The sequence below is a fragment of the Brassica napus genome, chromosome C7 (genome assembly GCF_020379485.1).
Source record: "Brassica napus cultivar Da-Ae chromosome C7, Da-Ae, whole genome shotgun sequence".
Classification (NCBI taxonomy): Eukaryota; Viridiplantae; Streptophyta; class Magnoliopsida; order Brassicales; family Brassicaceae; genus Brassica; species Brassica napus.
In genome coordinates this window covers 23,629,707-23,656,253 of record NC_063450.1, presented here as the reverse complement: position 1 = coordinate 23,656,253, position 26,547 = coordinate 23,629,707, and the positions used below count along the sequence as shown (strand labels likewise).

Sequence of the window (26,547 nt, the reverse complement as noted above, 5' to 3'; positions counted from 1 at the left end):
CAAATCTAGACTACGCAGCCCTTAATCTCTCAGGAGATAACTATTTACAGTGGGCGCTAGATACAAAGATCAACCTGAGGTCAAAGGGACTCGGTGATACTATCATCGAGGGAAACAATGAGAATGATAAAAACAGATACAGGGCGATTAGTATTATACGCCATCACCTCATTGAAGGTTTAAATGATCAGTACCTGACAATGAAAAATCCACTAGACCTTTGGACCGCTTTATAGCGTAGATATGATCACCAGAAAACGGTGCTACTTCCAAAGGCTAGATATGAGTGGAAGAATCTCAGATTCATGGACTATAAGTCTGTGGATGAATACAATTCCGTATTGTTCAAAATAGTCTCAATGATGAGATTGTGTGGTGAAGAAGTAACCGAGAAAGAGTTACTTGATAAGACCTTCTCTACATTCCATTCAACGAATGTGTTGCTGCAGTAGCAGTATAGAGAGAGAGGATTCGCCAAATATACTGATCTGATCTCGTGCCTACTTCTGGCCGAGGCTAATAATGAACTCCTGATGAAGAACAGTGAGATGAGACCTCCAGGTTCAGCACCATTACCAGAAGCTCACAAAGCTGAACATGAAATGAAAGATCCCAAAGAAAGCAACCACGTCTATAATGAGAGAAGAACACACGGCAGAGGCCGTGGTGGGTACAAGGGACGTGCTGGCCGTGACAATTATACTTATGGCCGTGGATATGGAAACCACAATAACCGTAGTTATGGTTCCAACTATGGCCGTGGAAGAGCCATTTTTGGCCGCGGTCGAGGCGGTATATCCAAGCCGTCTTACTCGACCAAATCTGTTTGTCACAGGTGTGGGATGAGTAACCATTGGGCCAAGAACTTCAGAACCCCTAAACATCTATGTGAAGTCTATCAAGAGAGTCTTAAGAACAAGAACCCAGAAGCTCATATGGTTCACGACAATGGGAATGATGCTGATGATGATTTCGACCATGAAAAGGAGGATCTAATGGATCATGAGACATCAGATTGTCTTAAAGACTAATTCGACTTTTATTTGATTGTTCTATGATTGCTTTGGTGTTTTTATTTTTGGTGTTTGAATTTATAATATGAAAGCTTTAAAGTTTTATAAAGTCTCTGAGATTATAAATCATCTTATATATAGAATGAATAAAATGAGTATACTTGTGGTGGATAGTGGCTCAAGTCACACAATTCTTAGAGACAAAAGATACTTCGTCAATCTCATAATACAAAGTGCAAACATACACACTATTGCGGGTGTGGCCGGCCTGATTGAGGGTCACGGCCAGGCTTATATATTGATGCCTAAAGGCACTCGTCTAGAGATTAAAAATGTCTTATATTCCCCTAGCTCGAAAAGGAGCCTATTGAGTTTCAAGGATATAAGATTGAACGGTTTCCACCTTGAAACATGGGAAGAAGGAAATAAAGAATTCCTTAACATATTTTCTATCACCCAAGGCAATAGGACGGTCCTAGAGACTGTACCCGCAATAGCTACTAGTCTACACTATGCAAAGATCAGTATGATCGAGGCTAATGCCTGCGACAATTTCACTATATGGCATGACCGGCTTGTCCATCCCGGTACTAATATGATGTGAAAACTGATAATGAATTCACAAGGGCACACGTTCAAAGGAGTTGTCCCAAATAATCTCACATGTGCAGCGTGTGCACAAGGGAAACTCATAACTAGGCCATCACCAGCCAAAGTGAATAAGGAAATCATAAATTTTCTGGAAAGGATTCAAGGAGATATATGTGGACCAATACACCCACCTAGTGGGACGTTTCGGTATTTCATGGTCCTGATTGATGCATCGACCAGATGGTCGCATGTTTGCCTACTATCCACACGAAATTTGGCATTTGCACGCCTGCTTGCTCAGATCATAAGACTGAGAGCACATTTTCCAGATTTTCCTTTAAAGACTATACGTCTAGACAATGCTGGTGAGTTCAGGTCCCAGGCATTTAATGAGTATTGTATGTCCATGGGGGTAAGTGTGGAACACTCCGTGGCACATGTACATACACAGAACGGCTTGGCTGAATCTTTTATTAAACGCATACAGCTGATAGCCCGACCATTACTCATGAGGTCTAAACTCCCGGTATCAGCGTGGGGACATGCAGTATTACATGCAGCAGAACTGATTCGCATCAGACCATCTAGTGAGCAAAGATATTCGCCATCCCAGTTACTCACGGGTCATGAGCTAGACGTGTCCCACATCAAAACATTTGGATATGCTGTTTACGTTCCAATTGCTCCACCACAGAGAACTAAAATGGGACCACAAAAGAGGATGAGAATATACGTTGGATATGACTCACCAACCATTATAAAGTATCTTGAGCCAACAACCGGTGATTTGTTTAAGGCCAGATACGCAGACTCACACTTTGATGAGTCCACATATCCGACCTTAGGGGGAGATAACAGCCGGTTGAGCAAAGAAATAGAATGGTCTCGACCATCAATTTCTTGGCAAGATCCTCGGACTAAAAATGTGATATGGAAGTCCAAAAGATTATACATCTTCAAAAGCTAGCTAATCAATTGTCAGATTCATTTGCTGACCCAAATAGAGTGACAAAGTCATACATACCGGCTTGTAATGCACCTATAAGAATATATGTCCAGAAGGGACAATATCAAGTGGCTACAGAGTCTAAACAACGTCTCAAACGTGGTAGACCTATTGGTTCCAAAGATAAACAGCCTCGGAAGTCCAAGAGAGGTGCCGGACCCGAGAGCATTAAGGAAACCATCCATGACATTGATGGACCGGCCGAGCCGACCAGAACGGTCGAGCCGAGTGGGCCGGCCACACAAAATGAACCGGCCGTTCCATATAATGAGGTTCGGGACGCTGAACTTCATGGAACACAAGGTCCGAATAATCAAGAGATCTCTATCAATTTTATAATGTCTGGAACACAATGGACCAGAAAAGATATCGACGTCGATGATATATTTGCAAACAAGGTAGCACTTGAGATCATGGAAATAGATGAGGATCTATAACCCACGTCCATATATGAATGCATTCAAAGATCAGATTGGATCAAATGGAAAGAAGCTATAAACGTGGAGTTGGAATCATTAAAGAAAAGAGGCGTTTTTGGCCCTATAACCATGACACCAAGAGATGTCAAACCAGTGGGATACAAATGGGTCTTTGTGAGGAAAAGAAATGAGAAAGGAGAAGTAGTGAGATATAAAGCACGGCTTATTGCACAAGGATTCTCACAGAGACCAGGAATAGACTATGAGGAGACTTACTCCCCTGTGGTGGATGCAACTACATTGCGATTTCTAATCAGTCTGGCCGTAAAAGAAAAACTTGATTTACGCCTAATGGATGTAGTGACTGCATATCTGTATGGCCCATTGGATAATGAAATCTATATGAAAGTTCCAGAGGGTATTGAGCTCAAAGATAAGAAAGGTTCTCGAGAACAGCATTGTATTAAGCTGAATAAAGCCTTGTACGGTTTGAAACAATCAGGTCGAATGTGGTACAATAGATTATCAGAGTACCTAGTGAAAGAGGGTTATAAGAACGATCAAATAAGTCCATGTATTTTTATAAAGAAATTCGACAACAAGGGCTTTGTAATCATGTCGGTTTATGTGGACGACCTGAAAATTATAGGAACCCCTGGAGAGATTTCTCAAACAGTCGAATGTCTAAAGAAAGAATTCGAGATGAAAGACTTAGGAAAAACTAAGTTGTGTTTGGGACTGCAACTTGAGTATGTAAACAATGGAATCCTTGTGCATCAGTTGGCATATACATAAAAGATACTCAGGAAGTTTAATATGGACCAGGCTCATCCGTTGTCGAGTCCTATGGTCGTGAGGTCCTTAGACCTAGAGAAGGATCCGTTCGGACCAAAGAAGCCGGACAAGGAAGTGCTCGGACCGGAAGTGCCTTACTTAAGTGCCGTTGGAGCTTTAATGTACTTGGCTAGCCACACTAGAACAGACATTTGTTTTGCCGTGAATCTATTATCTAGATTTAGCTCTTGTCCAACTCAAAGGCACTGGAATGGAATAAAACATTTGTTCAGATATCTGCAAGGAACAAAAGATCTCGGATTGTTCTATACCGACCGGCCAGGAGAGAGTTTGGTCGGTATGTAGATGATGGGTACTTATCTGATCCACATAATGCTAGATCTCAAACAGGATATGTGTTTATATATGGTGGGGCTGCAGTATGTTGGCGGTCCACAAAACAATCCTTAGTGGCCACATCGTCCAATCATGCCGAGATCATAGCAATGTATGAAGCAAGCTGTGAGCTTGTGTGGTTGAGGAACATGACCGGCCACGTCCGTGTAGAGAGTGGTTTGGCCGTGGGACAAGAAGAACCAACGATCATCTATGAGGACAATGCAGCTTGCATAGCTCAGCTCAAAGATGGATACATCAAGGGAGATAGAATAAAACATATCTTGCCCAAATTCTTCTTCACCCACGATCTGCAGAAGGCAAAGGAAGTTTAAGTGATTCAAGTTCGGTCCAGTGATAATTCGGCCGATCTCTTCACCAAGTTTCTGCCAACCTCAACTTTCAAGAAACTCGTTCATCATATAGGAATGCGCCAGCTGAAGGATCTTCAATGATGCATTCATCAGAGGGAGTTTCATGCGTTGTACTCTTTTTCCTATCTATGGTTTCCATTTTTCCCACGTAGGGTTTTTGGTTTTCCTAGAAAGTTTTAATGAGGCAACATCGTGCATGATACAAACTCATATGGTTATTGCATCCAAGAGGGAGTGTTATAAATCATTAAGTGGATGACCCATAACCAAGACCAAGACAAGGCCCAGCCGCGGCCAAGAGGAGGTTCAGAGTCGGCTACTAAAACTTTTCTTTTCTATGTTTTAATAGTTTTCTTATTTACTATTAGATTAGGTTTTGTACTCTTTCACTTTTCTTATACTTTGTAATTTCTATATAAAAGAAACTTATGATTCATTAATAAATGAATTAAGAATTCTCCATTCTTTTTACAACACCTACTTGCTATTGTTATACTTCTCGGTAACAATTTTAACGTACGAATAAGTTATTGTAGTTTTAAAAGTTACTGAAGGAAAAGCTAGCTAGTAGCCTAGCATAAACATGTGATTCAAAAACATACACCGATACACGCACTAGTGTTACTAATATCAAGAGCAATACAAAAAAAAACATGTAACAAATGTAACATGTTACATACAAAAAACATGTTACTTTTTTTCGTCAAAAAAAAACAAATGTAACATACAAATATATATTGAAAATTTTTTAAGGCTCCTCCCCCGCCCCCGTATGGAAGTCATTGGGCTGGGCTCTCTGGATACACGACTCGTTTTTTATAAAGCTTAGAAGTTGGAACTTTGGTTTTTAGCCGTGTTTTTAAAACCGGACCGGCTAGCGAACCAGAATTTTCTTGGATCATGGGTCATTGTGGTTCGACCAGGTTTAAACCGGGTTCGATCGGATGACTGAAATAAACTGAATTTAATGATATTTTATAAATATTATGCATATTCTTACAAAATAGATCATATCAAATCAAATGTTTAAATAGCCAAAATGTTTAGAAATACTTAAAATAACAATTAATATGCAACAAAAATAATAATTTAATTTAATAGTTCAAATCTAAAATGAATATGAAAAGACATTTAAAATTTATTCTCAGATCTTATCACTCTATATCTTCGTCACCTTTTAAAAAAATATATACACATTAGGTAAAAGTTATATTTTAAAATACAAATTTCACAAATGTAAATGTTTCAATTATTAAAGTCTTCAGTGATTATAAAATAAAATTTAAACAAAGTGAGAAGTAGACAAAAATAATATCTTCACGTGAATATTAAACTTTGTGAATCTTGTAATTTATAAATTATAGAGACGTAAAAAGACGAGAGGCGATACTTTATTAATTTTTAATAAATCATATTTTTTCTTAAAAAGGAAGAAAAATTGATTGTTTCATTAACAAATTTTTGGTTTATATATGAACCGGGGTTTGGCCGGTTCATTGGGTCGGCGGTTTCTGGGTTTTTAACGGTTCGATAGGGGTTTTTAACCGGTTTAATTTTAGTTAGTTTTTGGCATTAACCTAACCCAAATTATTATCGGTTCATGGTTCAACCCGTCCGACCGCCGGTTCGGTCCAAGTTTAAAAACACAGCTTTTTACACTTTATGAATAAAAACTTGTAGACTTTGGTTTTTCTAATTTCATATTTTGAATTTGAGGACAAAAAATTAGTGCCTTGCATAAAAATTAATTGGGATAACCCTAGTACAAGCTCTAACCCTGTAATTAAAAATGGTTAAAATAGAGTTGGGTTAAAATAGGACTGGACTTATACTACACAAGTGAGGGTTAGGCCCTAACTCTGTAATTAACATCCCTAGCTCTCTTACTTGCTAATAACTGAAACCCGACCCGACCCGACCCGCTTCTCGTCTCTCTACTCAGAAATATTATACTTTTTCCCGAGTTATTCTTTGGTTCACCAACCAATAGGATTGTGTTATTTTATATTCGATATCTTTTAAAAAAAGAAAACAAAATATTGTCAAGTTAGATTCTGGTTTTTAAATAAAAAAAGTAAAAAAAAAATAGTTGTAATTAAAAAAATATTTTAAAAAAAATATTTTTAACGTCATCGTCAAAACACTAAATCATAATCCTTAAACCCTAAATCCTAAACCCTAAACTCTTGGATAAACCCTAAACCCTTGGATAAATTCTAAACTCTAGATAAAAATACACTAAACACTAAAACACTAAACCTTAAACTCTAAACCCTAAATCCTGAATCCTAAACCCTTGAGTGTTTTAGTTTTTAGTGTTTTTGATTTAGAGTTTATGATTTATCCAAGGGTTTAGGGTTTATTCAAGGGTTTAAGGTTTAAGATTTTAGGGTTTAGGATTTAGAGTTTTGATGACGACGTTAAAAATATTTTTTAAAATTTTTTTCTTTTTTGTAATTACTATTATTTTTATTTTTTATTTTTTATATTTTTATTTAAAAAACATAATATAAATTAACAATATTTTGTTTAAGCTTAGTCCTTTCTTTCCCATAGATTCTTCCCATCACCAATGGCGATAATCAGTCCAGCTACACGTATCGCGCAGCGGCTGAACCGGCCTCTTAACCACTGATCGACACTGGCTTCCGCCTCTAAGAATTTTATCTTCTTTAGAAATCCCACTCCCAGCGTTGCCTTACGGTGCCAGAAACCTGTTTCCGACGGGGTTAGCTCCATGGAATCACGCCTCTTCCGTTTCATCTTCGATCGATTTTCTATTGCTGATCAGATGTACGATGTACCGTATGTCTCTCATGGCTCTGATTGCTGGTGATCTTACAGGTGTTGACAGAGACAGGTTTGCCGTCCCTTCCCTTCCCTCCCTCCTCAATTGTTTTTGAGATGACAGATAAAAGGATACTGTAGATTGTTACCAAGGCCTTGTTGTAAATTGTATACGTAAGATTTGTCTAAGTTTGTGATAAACGACTACGTATATCAGAGTGTGGATAGTAAGGAGAAACTGAGAAAGATTTTGTGGGGGTGGTAGTAGCGTCTTGTACTTGCTGTAGACTTTAGTGAAAAATTGCATGTTCGTGGAATTAAACGAAAGAACGTGAGCATCTAGTGTTGTCAAGTTCTTGAAGTCAGAATCACAAGCTCTGCTCTAAACCCCCCCCCCCCCCCCCCCCCACCCCCCCCCCCCCACCACCATTAGTATGCTTTTAAATATGTCAATTGAATCAGACACGTTAAAAACGTTGAATGAAGGATTAGATAGGGTGAACGTCCATGAACAATTGACTTTCAAGTTTGATTTTATCCTCCAGCTATAGAAAATTAATAAGGTGACCTCTTGTGTTCCACATAGGTGTTGTATCTGTTCCTAATTATCCAAATCTTGATTTGTCTCACCAAGCCTCTTTTTCTGCAAGCAGATTAATCTGGCAAGTTACCTGGCTGATTTTCTGTTGAAGTTTTCGAGTGGAGACCGACCTTTGTTTGATAATCTTTGCCAGGTAATGGTTTCTATCATCCATATAACGTATAAAGATCTTGAACTTGATATGAACTGTTTGGCATGTTTTCCAAAACCTACAGGGCTTAACACATGCGCAAAGAAACGTGATCCAGACGGTACTGAGCCGCTAGGTTCGGTGTTTCAACCCACAAATCGTGTTTTGAATGTTGTTTTTTTGTCAGTTAATTGATACTTGGGGGGGGATTAAAGAAGTGGTAGCAACGTCCCTTTTGTAAAAGTGTCATTTTAATCACTTTTGGAGATTTTCTAAGAAATTATATCCTCTAGTTTGATGTTTTCAAAAAATATATATATATATTCAGCTTCTGATACTTTTCTTCGATTTTTCTGCGAGGTATCGTAGTCTGTTGATCACATTCACATGCTTACATACTGATTTCTAACCGAATACTAATAATGGAATTGGAAAAAATAAACTAAAAAAGATATTACGAGCATTAAAAATGTTTTGCCGATTTTAAACGACACAAGCTCATATATTCTTAGAGCCCCAAGATAATGTCCTCAAAATGAACATTAAACAGCTACTTGGGTATAGAAATATCAAAAGCAATACTGATAATATTTTGGAAAACAAAGAGAAAGGTTTAGCAAATGCAACCACGCTGCACAAGGACAAGATTGGAGTCCAGCTTGATGTTGTAGTAAGCTACGGTGCGACTGTTTTCAAGCGTGGTGCCAAGAAAGTTAAGATTCAGCTGGTCCACCGGTAAGCCACCCATGGATCATGGTCTTGACTTTTTTGGGTATCGGACCCCTTCACTTGCAGGATGAATGTTTTCTCCTTTATAGTCGATACAAAAATCCGCATGACTGCGTCCTGAGTTGGATAGGCATCCGGATTCAAACCTAGAACCAGTTGACGGGTGGGTCCATAGATCTTGAGGTCGACGGGCTTGGAGCTATCCTCCACCTCTAGTTTTATGTTTTTTCCCTCGACTGTCTTAATAGAAATCTGCATTGCAAAAATCCCTTTGGTTACTCTCCATTCTCTCTTCCGGGTTTTCTTTTTATATACTTGCATCCTTGGTGAGTGGATTAACTGTTAACTACATTTTCCCATGATATCATTTACTATTGGCTATGTTGACCGTTTATTTTGACTAAAGACTTCAAGTTATTACTGACCGACAGATGTGAAAGTACATACATGCAGCCCTTTGGTTTCCTTCTTGAAATTTGCAAGAAATGATACTTTAAGTTTTATACTTAAACTAGATATTTGACCCGTGCAACATATTTGATGTTATCACTAACACATAAAAAGAACAAAAATATTGTTTTACATTAGTTCTTGGATTTTCCAATATATATTGATGACTTATTTTAGTAAAAATAATACATTTTCTTACATCATTTTGATTAGTATTTATATTTCAATAATCATGGTGTTTTAAATAGTAAATTAGTTTTTTTTGAATAAATAATTCACTTTTAATTATTTTTAAAGCAATATTATCTGTAGTTAATTGAAACATATAGAAATGTGAATTCTATATATTATTTATAATGTTTAAGACAAATTAAAAATAACGCAATTCAAAATATTAATGTTACGCAACACCAATCAATATGTATTATTGGTAGTCAACTAAATATTAAATTTGTTTACTTTAACTTCTATGGTGTTGCTTTAACCTATTTTTCTATATATTATATATTATTGAAAAAATCTTAATATATAATATTTTGTAAAACGCTATTGCCGTTATGTCTTAAAAATTTGAAGCTCTGCAATTGTAGTAACTCTTGATAGTGCGGTGTATAATTGTAAAATCGAACTCGACAAATATAGACCAACTTTTTAAAATTTTGACCTTAACTCTTGTTGATAGTCATTGCATAGCAAATTCGTATAGGGAAATAAGGTCTTTTTAATTTGAAAGGTCATTGCATCTGTTGGTTTGAGGCTTACTTCAGTTTAAAGACTGTTTTTGCATACGTTGTTTTAAGATTGTTTTTTGGGCCTTTTGCAGAATTGACCTATAACTTAAAGTCAAACACAAAACTAACCTCCTTTTTTTTTGAAAATTGGTTTTGCACTATTCACCCCACAAGTTCATATAATTTACGAAAATGCCATCAATTTTTTTTTTCTTTTTTTTTTCGAAAATGACATTTTTACTCTCTCACCCTCATCATCTTCAAGTAATTACAAGATTGCCATTGTCATCAATACCACAACCACCATGAACAACCAATTTGAAGCTCTTAATGCTCCCAAAATCGATTTACCCTTCTTCTTTTTCCATTCTTGTGAACTAAACACAACATATCTCTCACTTTCTCTCCATAATGAGCTAAAAAAACCCAAGATTTTGATTCTAAATTTTTTATGGTTCATAGAGTCATAGAAGCTAACGATTCTGGGTGGGTTACTTTCGTTTGTGATTCTGTGTGCTTGGAGAAGCCTTATGTATGCTAAGGAACTTATCTCACCAATTTAAGGTATGACATCGAGTTTTTTTCCAGATCTGTTCGTCAGACGACTTACTTGGGAAGTCGTCTGGCTGTAGACAACTTACCTGGAAGTCGTCTGGTCAACGCAGAGGTTATTTTTGCAATTGACTTTGAAATCTGTAACCTGAGACGACTGAAAGTTAAGTCGTCTGTTTTTGTTTGGTTTCAAAAAAATTTCCAAAGAACCTAGACGACTTACATTTCAGTCGTCATAGGTTAGTTTTGCATTTGACTGGATAATTTCAGAAGTTTGACTTTCCCAGACGACTTACATTTCAGTCGTCTGGCGAAAATTAAAATAATAATATTTTTTTAAAAGTAGACGACTTACAGTTAAGTCGTCATAGGTTAGTTTTGCAATTGAAAAAAAAACTTCAAAATTTAATTATACACAGACGACTTATACTTCAGTCGTCCACGAGACGACTTACTTGTAAGTCGTCCACGAGACGACTTACTTGTAAGTCGTCCAGGATTTTTTTCTGAGATTCTGGTCAAACCTCGTAAATCCTGGACGACTTACATTTCAGTCGTCTCGTGGACGACTGAATTATAAGTCGTCTGTATATAATTAAATCTTGAAATTTTTTTTTTCAATTGCAAAACTAACCTATGACGACTTAACTGTAAGTCGTCTACTTTTAAAAAAAATATTATTATTTTAATTTTCACTAGACGACTGAAATGTAAGTCGTCCAGAAAAGTCAAACTTCTGAAATTATCCAGTCAAATGCAAAACTAACCTATGACGACTGAAATGTAAGTCGTCTAGCTTTTTTGGAGTTTTTTTTTTAGCCAAACAATAGTAGACGACTTATTTTTCAGTCGTCCGAAATAACAGATTTCAAAGTCAATTGCAAAAATAACCTCTGTGTTGACCAGACGACGTATAGTTTAGTCGTCTGGACAACTTAGATTGAAGTCGTCCGCGTCTTCTCCGCTAGTTTTTAAGTCTTCTACGTTAGTTTTTGAATAACTTGTATTTTTAAGAGTGATAAGTAACTTCAAGATATGTAAAACTCATATTTACAAAATATGTTCTCTCCCTCAGTTTTACTAAATTTGACTAAGTTTTTCAACGCAAACTTATAATAAAATATGATATGCTTTGACTAGTTACTATTGTTTGTTTCCATCTCTTAAGTATTATTGTTATAGACAATAATGATGACTATTGTTATGAGTTGGAAGAAGGGTTAAAATACTTCTTAAAATGTTGTATCAATATAAAGCTACCAACATTCTTGTTTATTAAGATGAGAAAAAGACCATTGGAGTTTATTATTGCATATGAGAGATCCAAAGATAAGAAAAAAGCTACTGAAGTCTATTATTTCATTGATTACTGATTTTACAAAAAATTCACAACTAAAAGAGTAGACATGCAATTCACAAAACAGACCACAAACAAAACTATTATAGATCATTCCTCTACAAAGACAAGCTTGGATTCCACTTGAGTAGACAAGACCACACGACTTTTAAGAAGTCCAGACGACTTCCAAGAAGTTCAGACGACTTTGTCAGAAGACTTTTAGGAAGTTCAGACGACTTCCAGACGATTTTACAGGAAGTCCAGACGACTTTACAGGAAGTCCAGACGACTTTACAGGAAGTCCAGACGACTTTGTCAGAAGACTTCCAAGAAGTCCAGACGACTTCCAGACGACTTCCAGACGACTAACAGGTAAGTCATCCCAGAAGTCTTCCAGATCTGAAAAACCTGCATATTAAATCCAGATCTGAAAAACCTGCATATCCAAAAACGTTCAAATGACTTAAAAACATAAAAAATGTGTGAAAGATTAGATAAATCTACCTTTACAGAACACACAAAAATACATATCTAAAAATAATAGATCTACCTTTAAATTAGTGGAAGATGAGTACCATCTAATTAAAAACCTGCAAAAAAGATAGATTGGTAAGAAAGACATGAGACAAAACTGGAAAATTCATATAAAGTTTGGTGTTTTCAAGTCAAAGAGATTAGAGTGGGTTTGGAGAGTTTTAGTTTGGAAAAAAAGTAAGAACTTTATACAACAAGAAGTTCCCAAATGAAGAAAAATCAGACATAAGAACTTACCAAAACGCTCAGATCTATTATGAAAGGGAGACTTCGTCAGAAGACTTCCATGAAATTCAGACGACTTCCTGGAAGTCCAGACGACTTCCCTGAAGTCCAGACGACTTCCTGGAAGTCCAGACGACTTCCTGGAAGTCCAGACGACTTCCTCGAAGTCCAGACGACTTCCTCGAAGTCCAGACGACTTTGTCAGAAGACTTCCAAGAAGTCCAGACGACTTCCAGACGACTTCCAGACGACTTCCAGACGACTAACAGGTAAGTCGTCCAAGAAGTCTTCCAGATCTGAAAAACCTGCATATCAAATCCAGATATGAAAAACCTGCATATCCAAAAACGTTCAAATGACTTAAAAATAGAGAAATTGAGTGGAAGATTAGATAAATCTACATTTATAGAACACACAAAAATACATAACTAAAATTAATATATTTACCTTTAAATTAATGGAAGATGAGTACCATTTGATTAAAAACCTGTAAAAGAGATAGATTAGTAAGAAATACATGAGACAAAACTGAAAAATTCATATAAAGTTTGGTGTTTTCAAGTCAAAGAGATTAGAGAGAGGTTGGAGAGTTTTAGAATGATGAACATTACATTTTTGTTGCAGCCATTTGAGAGGAGGAGAGAGAATGTGTAAATTTTTCTTTATATAGGGAGACAAAAAATCCAATTAGATTAAATATTTTTTACTCAGACGACTTCCTGGACGACTTACATTTCAGTCGTCTGGTGAAGAAATTAAAACAGACGACTTACATGTAAGTCATCCAGAAGAGTTTAATATTTTTAGCGGCAAATTAAATATTTTTAGCGGGAAACTAAAATAGAAGACTTTCCAGACGACTTACTTGTAAGTCGTCTGGTTTAAATTATTTAAGCGGGAAAAAAATATTTTTAAAAAATTTTAGGCGGGAATATTTGGACGACTTACATGTAAGTCATCTGTTTTAATTTCTTCACCAGACGACTGAAATGTAAGTCGTCCGAGTAAATTATTCAACAGACGACTAAAATATACGTCGTCCGAGTAAATTATTCAACAAACGACTGAAATATAAGTCGTCCACACCCTAAACATAACCCCTAAACTTAATTATCTAATTAAAGACTTCATAAAATCAAATCAAACTTGAAAAGTGTTTACTATACACATAAATAAACACATATAGGTGAAAACTAATTTTTGAAAAAAACATTTTAGTTTTCCAAAATCTAACCCTAACAATACATACAATACTACAACATATGTTTGCCAAACTCCTAAACCAAAGTATTTCATGATTCACTACTTCCACTCATCTATCTTCAAAACAAATCAATTTTATCATATCTTAATTTATATCACTTAAAACTGTTTATAATTACTTGATTTTTATTTTTCACGCATCAAAATATTTTTTTACAAGATTTATAAATTATTTTTAAAATAAACTGGTACCAGACGACTTAAACTTCAGTCGTCCAGACGACTTCCAACATCTCAGACGACTCAGACGATTTGCTTGGGCTATATTCGTAAAAATGGCTTCTATTTTTTTGTTTGGTCACAAGGGGTTGAGCTGTAATTTCACTAGGCTTTTAGGTTAGTTTTGCATTTGATTCAAGTTTGGGTATAGGTTTGGGATTAAAATCAAGTTGTGGGTTAGTTTTGGCAAAAACCCCTTGTTTTTTTATCATTTTATTATAGTTCTTACTGCAATCTTGCACATTAAAATTGAAGATATCGATAAGAATTTCTTCACATAGTTCATCTCCAAACTTTTCGAGAAGAGAATGATGCACACAACCTTGATTGTATTTTCCTATAATAAAAAAAAAATCTAATAAAAATTACAAAAGATTTTTTTTTGATAAAAATATTTACCTTTTTAAGTATGAGAAAATTTATTCCTATAAGTTCATTATTCTGATGACAAAAAAACTTAATTATTATTTTTCAAATTTCTTACCTTTTAGTATTTTTAACTGATTTAGTGTTAAATAAACTTCTTAATTCATTGTTTCTTTGATAATTCATAACAAATTAAATAACATTTTTTTTGACTAAAACTTCATGACAATCAAAATCATAACAACGTTGTTGATTTTCAAATTATTAGCTAGCTTGTTTAACTGTAAAACTGTGTATAACCGACATTGATCAACGTTGTTAACGTAACATAATAAATTGATGTTGACATTGGCTTACCTATGAAAACATAACTAATTTTATATTGTCTATAGGAACCAACATACATAATTGTTCCAATAGCCTACGCACAACAACATCATATTTTATGATAATTATGACTGTCTCTAGGAATGATAATAGTAAAACAATTTAAAGTTTTTTTTTTTGCAACCCACAATTTAAAGCTATATCAAGAAAAGAAACACACCTAATATTTTTCTTGTATGAAAGAGTTCCCGATTTTTTAAGCAATATTTTTTTGTAACAAAATTCAGGAGAGTATCATGTTACTATCATGTTAATTATCAACTTTGTCGGCGGGGTGGAACTGGGTTAGCTAAAAAAATCCCTACGGGGATTTCTGGCGAGGTGGCCCTTCGAGGTGAGCCCAGTCACTATAAAAAGTTCAACCTATACAGTTTCCCAATACGGACACTTCACACGCGCGCGGCCACTGGTCCAATTACATGTGGCTGGCCAGCACCTCTGGATGACCCTCGGCGGGCTCCGGCGGCTCCTACGGGGGTTCACCGGACGGTCTTTGGGCGCTAGTCGGAGTCCTACGGGTCATCCGGACACCAGAGTCATCAAAAAAAAAAAAAAAAAAAATTATCAACTTTGAAATAATATTTTGCTATTATCTTTGTTTAGGATTTAAAAAAAAAAAAGAGGAAAATTAATATTAAATAATTCCTTTGTGTTAGTATCTTATTAATTATGATATATTTTAACACATGTCATCATCTTAAAATTTTAATTGACATGTGTCACCATCATATTAATTAGCAACTTTGAAGAATCAAACTTTATATAATAAGATATTATTGAAAACTTTTTGATATTTAATATTTTGTAATACATTATTGTCGTTATGTTTTACAATTTTGAAGCTTTGTATATGTAGTGCCTCTTGATGGTGTTATTATGTATAATTGTAAGATTGGATTTGGCAAATATAGACCAAACTTTTAAGTTTTGATTTTAAGTCTTGTTGATAGTCATCTCATAGCAAACTCATATAGGAAATTGACGTCATTTCAGTTTGAAATGCAATCTTGCAACTGTTGGTATGAGACTTATTCTAGGAATAGAAATATGTTTTTCTAGATAACTTTCGCTTAGGATTTCTGCTTCAATAATCTTGTAATTTGTTGCCTAAGTCGAGTTATTAGTAACATTGTCCATTGCAAAATCATTCTAATTGATTTAAATTCCTTAATAGCATGACCTACAACAACATAACCAATTTTATATGTCGATAAGAACAAACATACGCAAGCATAATCACACATAAGCATAATAATCACAATAACTTTTCCCATTAACTTACGTACAACAACATATACAAACGCCTAAGTATAACTGTGGCAATAACTAATGTACTGCATCATGACAATCGTATATTTTTAAAAAAAAGATCAACATCAGTTTAATGTGAAAATTAAGATATCTAGTTATTTCCTCAACATGTGACACCCGCAACAAAAAAAGGAGTAAAAACGTGAAGATGTAAAAGAACATGCAGAAAAAATCATTTAATATTTTTCTAGTATCTCTATCATGTTTATTGTCAAATAAGAGAAATGACAAAATATGAGAAAGCTTAATCGCATATATAGATGTGAATAATTGTAGTTCCTTTTAGTTTATGATTTTAAAAAGAAAATTAACAATTTAAATAGGAAAGTTGATTATTCATAAGAAAAATTGAAATAATTATTCTACAAATCTTTTTTGTTTAGGATTTGAAGAAAGGAAAACTACTATTAAACACGCTTTTACAATTTTCTTATGTTTAAAAATTTAGAAAAGGACAATTACTTTCAAATAACTTTTTATAATTATATTTTCTTTAGAATTTTAGAATAATAAAATTAGTACTAAATACATTTTTGAAAATATTTTTTGTTTAAAATTTAAAGAAAAAGAAGAGAACAATACTATTAAATAGTTTTTAATTAATTTTTTAAAAACATTGTTTTTTATCATCTTATTATATATTTTATTAATCATGAGATATTTTAACACATAACAAAAATTTTTATAAGGAAAACTACTATCAAATAATCTTTTACAATTATCTTTTCTTTAGAATTTTAAAAAGGAAAATTAGTATTAAATAAATTATTTTACATATCTTTTTCTTGAGGATATTTAGAAAGGAAATTTTCTTAAACAATTACTATTAAATAATTTTAAAAATTAATTTTTACTGTAAAATTATTTTTCAAAATTTGTTTTCTTTATTCTTTGTATATACATATTTTAATCATGAGATATTCTAACGCATGTCACAATATTAAAAATAAAATTATTACCTAATAATCGGTTTGTAATGATATTTTGTTTAAGATTTTAAAAATGAAAAATTACTAATATATAGAATTATTTTTTAACAAAAATCGTTTTTACTATCTTAGTATATTTATTTTAACTATGATATTGTTTAGCACATATAACAATTTTAAATATATAACTGTCTTGTATCACAATAATGTTAATAGTAACTTTGAAGAACCAAGCTCAATATAATATTTTACAAAATATTTTTCAAATCTGTTTTTTTTTTGTATTAGATTTTTAAAAAGTAAAATATTTTTTAAAAAATTTACTATCAAATAATTTTCAAAATTACTTCTTACTAATAAATAATTTTTAAAATTATTTTCAAAATTCGTTTTATTATCTTAGTATATATATTCTAATCATTGTTTTTATTTTTACACATTTCACAATATTAAAACAAAAATTACTATCAATAAATATTTTAAAATAATATTTTGTTTAGGATTTTAAAAATGGAAAATTACTATTACATAATAATTATATTTTTTTAACAAACCTCATTTTTGTTATTATCTTAGTATATATATTTTTAATTATGAGATGTACTCACAAAAAATGGAACATTACTATTAGATAATAATTATAATTATTCTTTTTAAAAATCGTTTTATTATTATTATATTATCATATATATTTTTTTTAATTATGAGATGGATTCATACATGTCACAATCATAAATATATAATTTTCATGTGTCGTGATCATGTTAATTAGCAACTTTTAAGAACCAAGCTTTATATAATAAGATTAAGAAATTGTAATTTTTTTTTGTTTTCGAAATTGAAACATCATTTACTATCTATCTAATTACTATATGGTACAAATAAGTAAAACATAGCATACTTTAGTTTTTATCATTTGAAACCCCTGTTCTAAAAATCGGCCGCCTGGGCGCTACGCGTAACTCTTCCGCCCCGATTTATGCCAAATCGGTTAAAAAAATCGGATATCTGATTTTCTCCGCCTAGACCGCCTAGCCGCTTAGGCGTCAGCCTAACCGCCTAGGCGGCCGCCTAATTTTTTTTTATTATTATTTTTAATAATATTTTTATTTATTCATTTGATCTAAAATTTTATAAATATCATTTATATTCATAATTTTGATGAAAATTACACTATATTAAGTTTATATATTATATTTGTGTATTTTATACAATCTTAAACATGAAAATATATTAATGTTATACACAATTAAAGATTAACATGTTTTATAACATAGTAAACAATCTAAAAATTCTGCCCCGCATAATTTCCTATTAGTCCCCGATTTTCTCTTTAGGCACTAGGCTCAACCCGACTGCCCGACTACCGCCTAGCGCGTTCCCGAACAGGGTTTGAAAGTATTGTATAAAATTTTCTAAAACATAATATAATACAGAGGAAATGGTTTTTTTTTTGAAAAAAAGCATGCAGAAGGTACAAGAGGATGTGTGCGTTAACTTTTCACCCTCAAAGAAGTATATATTGAATCAAAAGAAGCGGATTACATTTACACTGTTCTTTACACCAAGGATCACCTAGCAGGATGTGAACGTACGTTAACTATCTTCGGGAGTGAGAATACAATTAGAATAAAAGACAATTTGGTTGTTCAAGTTTAGCTAACGAATGTACAACCTCATTACCCCGTAAGACATGATTAACAGGACATTGATTTATAGTTGTATAAACAAAAGAGTATATAGAAAAGAGAAAGAACCTACAAATCAGAAAGAAGTAGTTCGTACAATGGTACGACAGATCTGAAAAGGTACTAAGCGCTTTGGGTTCAAAACCTACAATATCAAATTTATCTGTCTGTGTAGCCACTAATAGAAATATCTAATTTCTATTGCGAACAACCGAGTCCGTCAAATACCGATCGGCATATGCCAAGTTGGGTTTCGGCTTGTCGAATATTCTGAAGTTATCAGAAAAAGAAAGAAAGTCAAATACAGTAGAACCTCTCTAAATTAATAATTTTGGAACTTTAAATATTTTATTAATTTATTGAGATATTAATTTACATAAGGTTACTTTTTTAGATTTTTTCTATTTTTGAATATTTTTATTAATAAAATAAGAAAATATTTGATCTTACCATATATAAAATATTTAAATTTTAGAAAATTTACTTTCATATTATTTTATTATCTTATTTGATGTATATTTTTATGTTTCATAGAATTGTTATGTGGTTTTCGATATAATTTTACTAAATATTATCAAAATATATTAAAATATTAAGAAAAATAGAAGTATTTTCATTGTGAATATAAAACCAACAATATTAATGTTTAGTTTGTACTTATATAAAATATATATAGAGATAGAGTATTAATTTATAATTTTAATGAAACTATATATTTACATAGAAGTTTTAAAAATATTATTATCTTATTATTTTATCGATTTGTGTCATATTTTACAACGGCCCAAGTTGGACCGACGAAATTTATTAATTTATAGAGATTATAAATTTATCGAGTATTAATTTATAGAGGTTCTATTGTATGTTTACAATGAAAAGAATCAATTTTGGTGATTGGAAAGTTACTACCGTAATTATTTCTCCAAAAAAGTTACAACTGTATTTGAACATTGCTTTTAATTGCAGACTTTAAAAAAAAATATGATGGGCTATTAATTGCCTAAATATTTAAATTGCATTTAGCAAATTGCTAACATGCGCCATTTTCATTTTTTCATAAAATTATATGAAACTAGGGAGGTGTCCGCGCTTCGCGCGGAATATTATTTTATTATTGCTAAGAGCATGATTTTTTTTTGGATAATGTAATTATGTTATCTTTTTTATTTGTTAAGATCATTATTTGATGTTTTTAGTTTGTTATGTAGTAGGTGATAAGTTAATATATTTTGCATTTGTTTTTTTGAATAATGTGTTGTTGTGTGTATAGTACTTGTTAGTAGTCAAATGAGCCTCTAACGTAAACTAATATTGAATTTTAATAACTTTGCATCTACGCATTTGTTGATTCTAAGATTAACGGTTTCATCGTCAAAATTGTATTATATTTTTTTCATATTTTTGAAAATTATAATTTTTAAGATGTTTTTTGCCCTCTCCCCATATTTTAAACTTGAGCCCTCACCGTCTATGTATTTCGTTACATTTCTGGTGTGCGGTGCTTCTCACCATCACCGGAAAAAGACTCACATTTTTCTCTTGTTCTTCTTGCCTTCTTCACCTATGAGATTATATGGTATTTGTTGCAGATCGGGTTTATGAGTTTTCAGTTGTTCGGTTGCTTCCCACGGCATTGAAGGCTGTTCTAGTCAATATTGATTGCTCCTCTTCTTCCTTAGATTTCAGCTGATGTTAGGAACTGCATCTCCTTGGTTGGGTCAGAGTTTATTCGTCTTTGATTTTGTATTCTTCGTCGTTGGCTTACCGTCAATAGTCTCTGCTCGTTTTGGTTTTCAAGATCTAGTTTTTGGTGTTCTGACTTCTATGCTCTCTTTCATAGCTCGAGGACGGCTCCATAGTTTTCTGATTTCGCTCTGTCTCCCTTTCCCTCTCTATTTTGCATCTCTTTGCAGCTTTCATCGCATCTCTGGTGGCTCTCCCTTTCATCATGTTTGCCACTCGAGATTTGGATAATGTTTTCGTTCGTGTATGCTATGTGGGCTTGGAAGGTTATTTCTGGTCTCAAGTTTAGTCTCTGATTTTTTGGTGGTTGTCTTTCATTCTCCCTCTCTCAAGTTGTTTCTTTTCTTTCCATGTTTTCCTTGGTATATGTGTGCGGAGTTAGTATCTTGGAGCTTTGGTCCCTTATATCCAGAGCTTTGTGGTTTTTCAGTTGCATGCCGTCTTGTATGTTCTTGTTTAGTCTGTGAGGTGTTTCTTACTTTTTAGCTACTGGTTGTGATTCCGGTGTTTTAAGCATATATTTTTCTGCTTTTTGGTGGCTTTGGCCTTTCGATTATTATTCTCCCTTTGGCCCGCTTTCTTAGTTTATGTGTTGGTTGTCTAGTTTCTTATTCTTAATTTGATTATCTTATGATACTAATAGTGAAATAAATATGATTTTTAAATGAAATAATAAAAATTAGTAAAAATAATAAAATGATGAAAAGTCTTGCTATTTTTAGGTGTGAATAAATTAAATATTTAAAATATATTTATATTATTTTATTTATTTCTTGAATTTTAGAGACCAATAAGTGTGAGAAGGATTAGATAATACACAATTAGAAATTGATGGAGAAAATTGCAATAATTTAAAAGAAGAAGAATTTAAATACAAAAAAAAAACATGAGGACACATGTCAACAAACCCCCCTTCCACATGGGAAAAAACCAACTTTATATATATAGACTAGGATCGGGCCCGGGCTACGTCCGAGTTTTTTGTTTGAATTTTAATTTTAATTATATATTTAGTATGTTTATTTTAAAATATAAATGATATAATCTTTCATAAAAATATAAGTAGGTAGATAATTATAAAATAATTTTAAATTATTCATTGTTTTTTGTCTTAGGCAAATCCAAATTTTGTATTCATTTTTATTGGAAATTATATATAAAATGATGAGTAGAATGAACAAATATATTCATTGTATATTTAATTTTGTTATACATGTATATTTTATTGTTTATTTATAAAATCCTGTTTTATTAATATATTATAAGTTTTCATAATATATTTCTTACGATTGTAACATGTTTTCTTACTATTATAGTAAATACGGCCAATTTAATATATTCATTGTTTTAAATTAAAAGATGTATCTCCTTTTCAAAACAGAGACATACAATGGTTTAAATAAAAAAATATTTTTAAAGTTTTATGATTTAAATACACTAAAAATTCCTTATAAAAATATATTAGTCTAAGTTTCATAAATTTTTAATTTATTTTTATTTGAAAAAGTAATGCGTATATTTTATAAAAATATATTATAAAATGAAGTTAGAAGATTAGAATTCAAAATTGGTTGTTACAATAACACAAAGCATAAGCCTTTAGTCAAAATAAAATAAAATAACACAAAGCATATTTTGGATGGTACACAATAAGAAGGTGAATATATAATTAACTAAAATTAGTTGTGATTCAATTGTTTTTGTTTTATTTCAACAAACATTTTAACATTTTGAATCGTATTAAATTCTAGGCTAATAAATCTATGCAATATACACATTCTTCACCTCATATGAGATACTAAAATTAAACTGAAATACAGTTATTAATAATGATAGAATCAAATATTATATATATTTTTAAAAAATATTATACTAAAAGGTTATTTTCCCAATTTAAGTGCATTTGATATGGTAAAATATATCTTTTATTATTAAAAAATATTAAATTAGTAATAAAAACTGGTGTATCATTTCGAGACACAAAATTCTAAATTTAGTAAAAACATAGATATTTTCCTTAATTTTTTTTTTCTTAACCAATATTAGTATCATCTAATGTTCATCCATATTTTCACAAATTTATTGTTAATAATTTAATTATTTTAATATTTATTGGTTGAAAGACTGAAAACATAGATAAAAACTATTTCAATATCAAATGAAATTTGATGAAAAAATTACGTTGCTTGTATATTTTATTATTTTTGCCAATATTTGTATTTGAACTCATCATATATTTTTTTTGTAATGTGAACGAAATAGTAATATATGTTTTCCAGGCAAACTGATTGTTCATAGATGATGTTTGTTTTCGTTTAAAAATTGTAATTCTAACAAACACAATCCGTTTGAAATTACATGAGTCGCCGACAAATGACTTTTTTGTATATAACAATTTCCTATATTTCCTTAAATATAATTTAAATAAATATTAAACCTTCCAAATGAAGTCTTAAGGGATAACATTATATTCTAAAAGTGTGAGAACTGAGAAGGTTGAAGCTGAACAATCAAAAGGTGTTGTCTAGAAACTAAACCAGTTAAACCAAAAAATTAACTACTCAAATTGTTAGTTGTTCTTGTAATTTTTTTCTATAGTATATTAATATCTATAGACTAAAATTTTTAGCCAAACCTTTCCCCCTTGAATTTTTTTTCGAGACAAAAATGTTATACCATATGATCTGTTATCCTCCAAAAGTGAATATAGACTTACTACTCGTACGTAATTGAGAACAAACAATATTGGATAACACAACTACTAAGACTATCATTACCAAAATCATGTTTCTTTTTACTCGGTTGAATCAAAGTATAGTATCTTTATTCTTGGGAGCCTTAATATAATAATACATCCTCTTCCTCCTTTAGTTCTAAGTACCTCTCCTAACTTCACCAGAAGAGAACGTATATGACCAATCACAGTTACAATACTGAAAGCACTTGTAAACCTTTAATAAATACGTATAATTTTTTTGTGAGCACAAATCTTGATTAAACATATTTTGACCGTCATTTACTTGCAAGTGAAGGATGTTTGAAAAAGTGATGTCCAAAAGATGCTCCTTATGCATTCCATGAAGCTGTACAAATACAGATCCATCGTGGCCTCCTTTTCTAAAGTGCTCTCATCCATAGAGTTGCTCCACAAACGCATGACTCTCTGCTTATTTTATCTGCTTTTGTATCTTAATACATCTGTCTCTGATCATATCCAACACGCTGGCCAGAGTGCAGAGGTGACAACCATACCCAGGCTCCACACGACCCACTGGCACCGTTCCAATACAACCCTTAAATATCCTGGAGTGGAAGACGGAGGGGCTTATCTGAGGGCCGCTTGGGCTCGTTGATCTGGTCAAAAACCTCAAGGAGAGTTGGTCCATTATACCAGTCAAGGTTGGTGGACGTCTCAATCATGTTGTCATCCTCAAAAGCAGAGATGGGGACGAATGGAATTTTTCAAGTGTCGTATCCAAACTTCTTTAAGTAAGAAAACACCTCCCTGATAATCTCATTGTACTTACCCTTGGAGTATATGGGGGTAGTTGCATTCATCTGCAACAGAAAAACAACAAAAGACATGAATTGATGTTAGTATCGTATCAAAAGAGTATGGTCACATCAAGCAATGAAAAATGAAAAGCTAGTTCACCTTATTACAGAAAAAAAAATCATTTGCTTGACATCAAGGGTGATGCAAAGGAGAGTGTGCTCATGGGTCTGTCCATCCTTAGAGATACCAACTTTGAAACCACCAATGGTGGAGTCAATGATAAAAACAACACAATCATCCTGGGAGGTACCACTAACCATGTTCTTGATGAAATCAAGATAAGAAGCAGCAAAGACAGTGCAGTAGTACTCGGTGGTCTAAAACTTCCTAAACCATGAAGCTTGTCGATCAAGTGACCAGTGTCTGTCGATTTTCCAGAGTCGTCTTGGCCTACGACCACAATGTTGATGTAAAACTTTTCTTTATCCATATAGAAACAATTAATACAGTAAACACATACATTCATCAAAGGAGACATAAAACCATATCAAATTCGTCATAAACACTTACATCGGACTCGAGCTCAGAGTCATTAACACTTACATTGGAAGGTGTCTCACAGAAGGAGATGTGCATCTTCCTAGTCTTCTTTTCCTGCCTCCAACTGCTTGTCACAACAATCAGTGGCTTGTTTTAGTCTTTATGAGTGCAATCATCAAAAGAATCAGCTAGCAAACTCAACTATTCTCTTGTGAAGGAAAGAAAGACAAAAAAAAATAGCTGGACATACCAATGGAAACAGTCCTCTCAATCCTTCCTTCAATCCATTTACATGCACTCGAGTTGCAACAGGAGCAACCTCAGTATTTCCATCCAGAATCTTTTGATCCATCAACCGTCCATGCATGATGCAACAGTACATTGTTGTGTCTCTTCATAGCTTGGAATTCATCAGTTCTTCTCATAAACACAACGTCCACCGAGCCCTGTATCACGGCACACACGGCTGTTATGAATAGATTAAAACAAAGCGAAAAAGTAAGAAGAAATAAAGACTTCGCTGTTTTAAAAAATTGATGCGAGATTAGGTTTAGGCAGAAGAGCTATCCCTTTTCCATATTCAAGGGATGCCCAAGTTACTATCTCAGCTTTTGCGAGACGGATCTCAACATTTGGCTCCAAAAACTTTATATATGCACTTCACGTACTATCTATATAACACATGAATATTGATTTTGTAAAGGCATGGACAAAACCCACTGTTCAAGTTGACGAATATATACACCTTCCCAAACAAACTTGGTTAGTAAAGATAAGCTTCTTCTCCAGCAAAATGAGAAACATCATCAACTGAAAAACATAACCTGAATAGATATCTCAAATCAGTACGCAGTGCCAAATCACAAAGCAAGATAGGTTCAGTTAAAGGTAATGCATTTATCTGATCAAATGATACTCACAATCTGGTCATCAAACTCGACTTTTTACGTTATGCTTTGGAGAAAATTGAGACCGTCACTTCTTCCTGCTTCTGGTAGAACTCGGGTCTGTTGATCTATCGAGTTTGAGATATATAGTGAGTGATAAACTAAAAGAAGAGAGGAAAAACACTTTGGATAACTAAACTACCTGAACATCAGTTTGGAAGGTGGTGCAGGAGTTAGAGCAGGCGGACCACCAGCCGTGGTTATAGAGCTTGAAGCCAAAGTTGGTGGCATCTGTTGAACCACTTATTTCCAATCAAATTAAAATATATATCATCATCAAAGTATCATAAAATTTAATACATAGAGACGATGTCAATATAAATATTCAATCTTATCAGTAAGCAAAAGGAAGCAACAGTATCCGGCTCTAACCTAATTTCGATTTGCAAAGTGATGTCTTTCCTTCAATCCAATCAACTGACTGCAATCAGCGTTCTGAAGACAGGAAGCTGGGGAGAGGGATCCGATACCTTGATTCCACTTCCATTTACGACCGAGGCTGGCAGAGGCTTCATTTGTTGGAGCGACGGTGACGTCAGACTAAGGAGTCTTATGAATCCAACTTTCTGCTAAAAGCTTTGAATCCCATGTGAATCATGACGATAGAGAAAGCTTGGAAGGGAGTAGATGTGAATTTAGGACATGTGATTGAAGGGGACGTTTCTATTGATGATTATTAAAGTTCATTATCAATCTGGAAACCGTAGGAGGTGAAACGCTTAGGATTTTAGAAAAGATGAAAGAAGATCTACGTCGCATTCTCTTATTTTAATGAAACGATGAGTTTGGACAAAACTCAACACGTGTCACAGCTGCAGAGAGTGACTTATCTACGTGGATGCCTATGTGGCTTAATGAGAAGAGAACAAACTGTTCTTTATATGTTTGTTCTTTATATATATATATATATATGTTATAACCTTATAAGAGCACCTCCAATGGGGGTTCTACCCATTGGAGTTCTAAAAATGAATATGTATGTATATATATATTATATATGTGTATGT

At 33.0% G+C, this 26,547-nt stretch overlaps 1 protein-coding gene, 1 long non-coding RNA gene and 1 pseudogene across 2 annotated transcripts; 1 reads left to right on the top strand and 2 right to left on the bottom strand.

Moving 5' to 3' along the window:
• The first annotated feature begins 533 nt into the window (after positions 1-533).
• On the top strand, positions 534-1,031 carry LOC106425569. The gene has a single exon (XM_013866301.2). It carries the CDS (start codon positions 534-536, stop codon positions 1,029-1,031), a length of 498 nt encoding a protein of 165 aa, XP_013721755.2.
• A 7,523-nt stretch (positions 1,032-8,554) lies between these two features.
• LOC125590224 lies at positions 8,555-10,189 on the bottom strand (annotated as a pseudogene).
• Positions 10,190-21,750: 11,561 nt separating this feature from the next.
• Positions 21,751-26,301, bottom strand: LOC125590225. The gene is made up of 3 exons (XR_007326470.1): positions 24,844-26,301; positions 24,657-24,717; positions 21,751-24,503 (listed from the first exon to the last, which is right to left on the bottom strand). It is a non-coding gene; the product is annotated as an uncharacterized LOC125590225 (long non-coding RNA).
• Between the last annotated feature and the right edge of the window lie 246 nt (positions 26,302-26,547).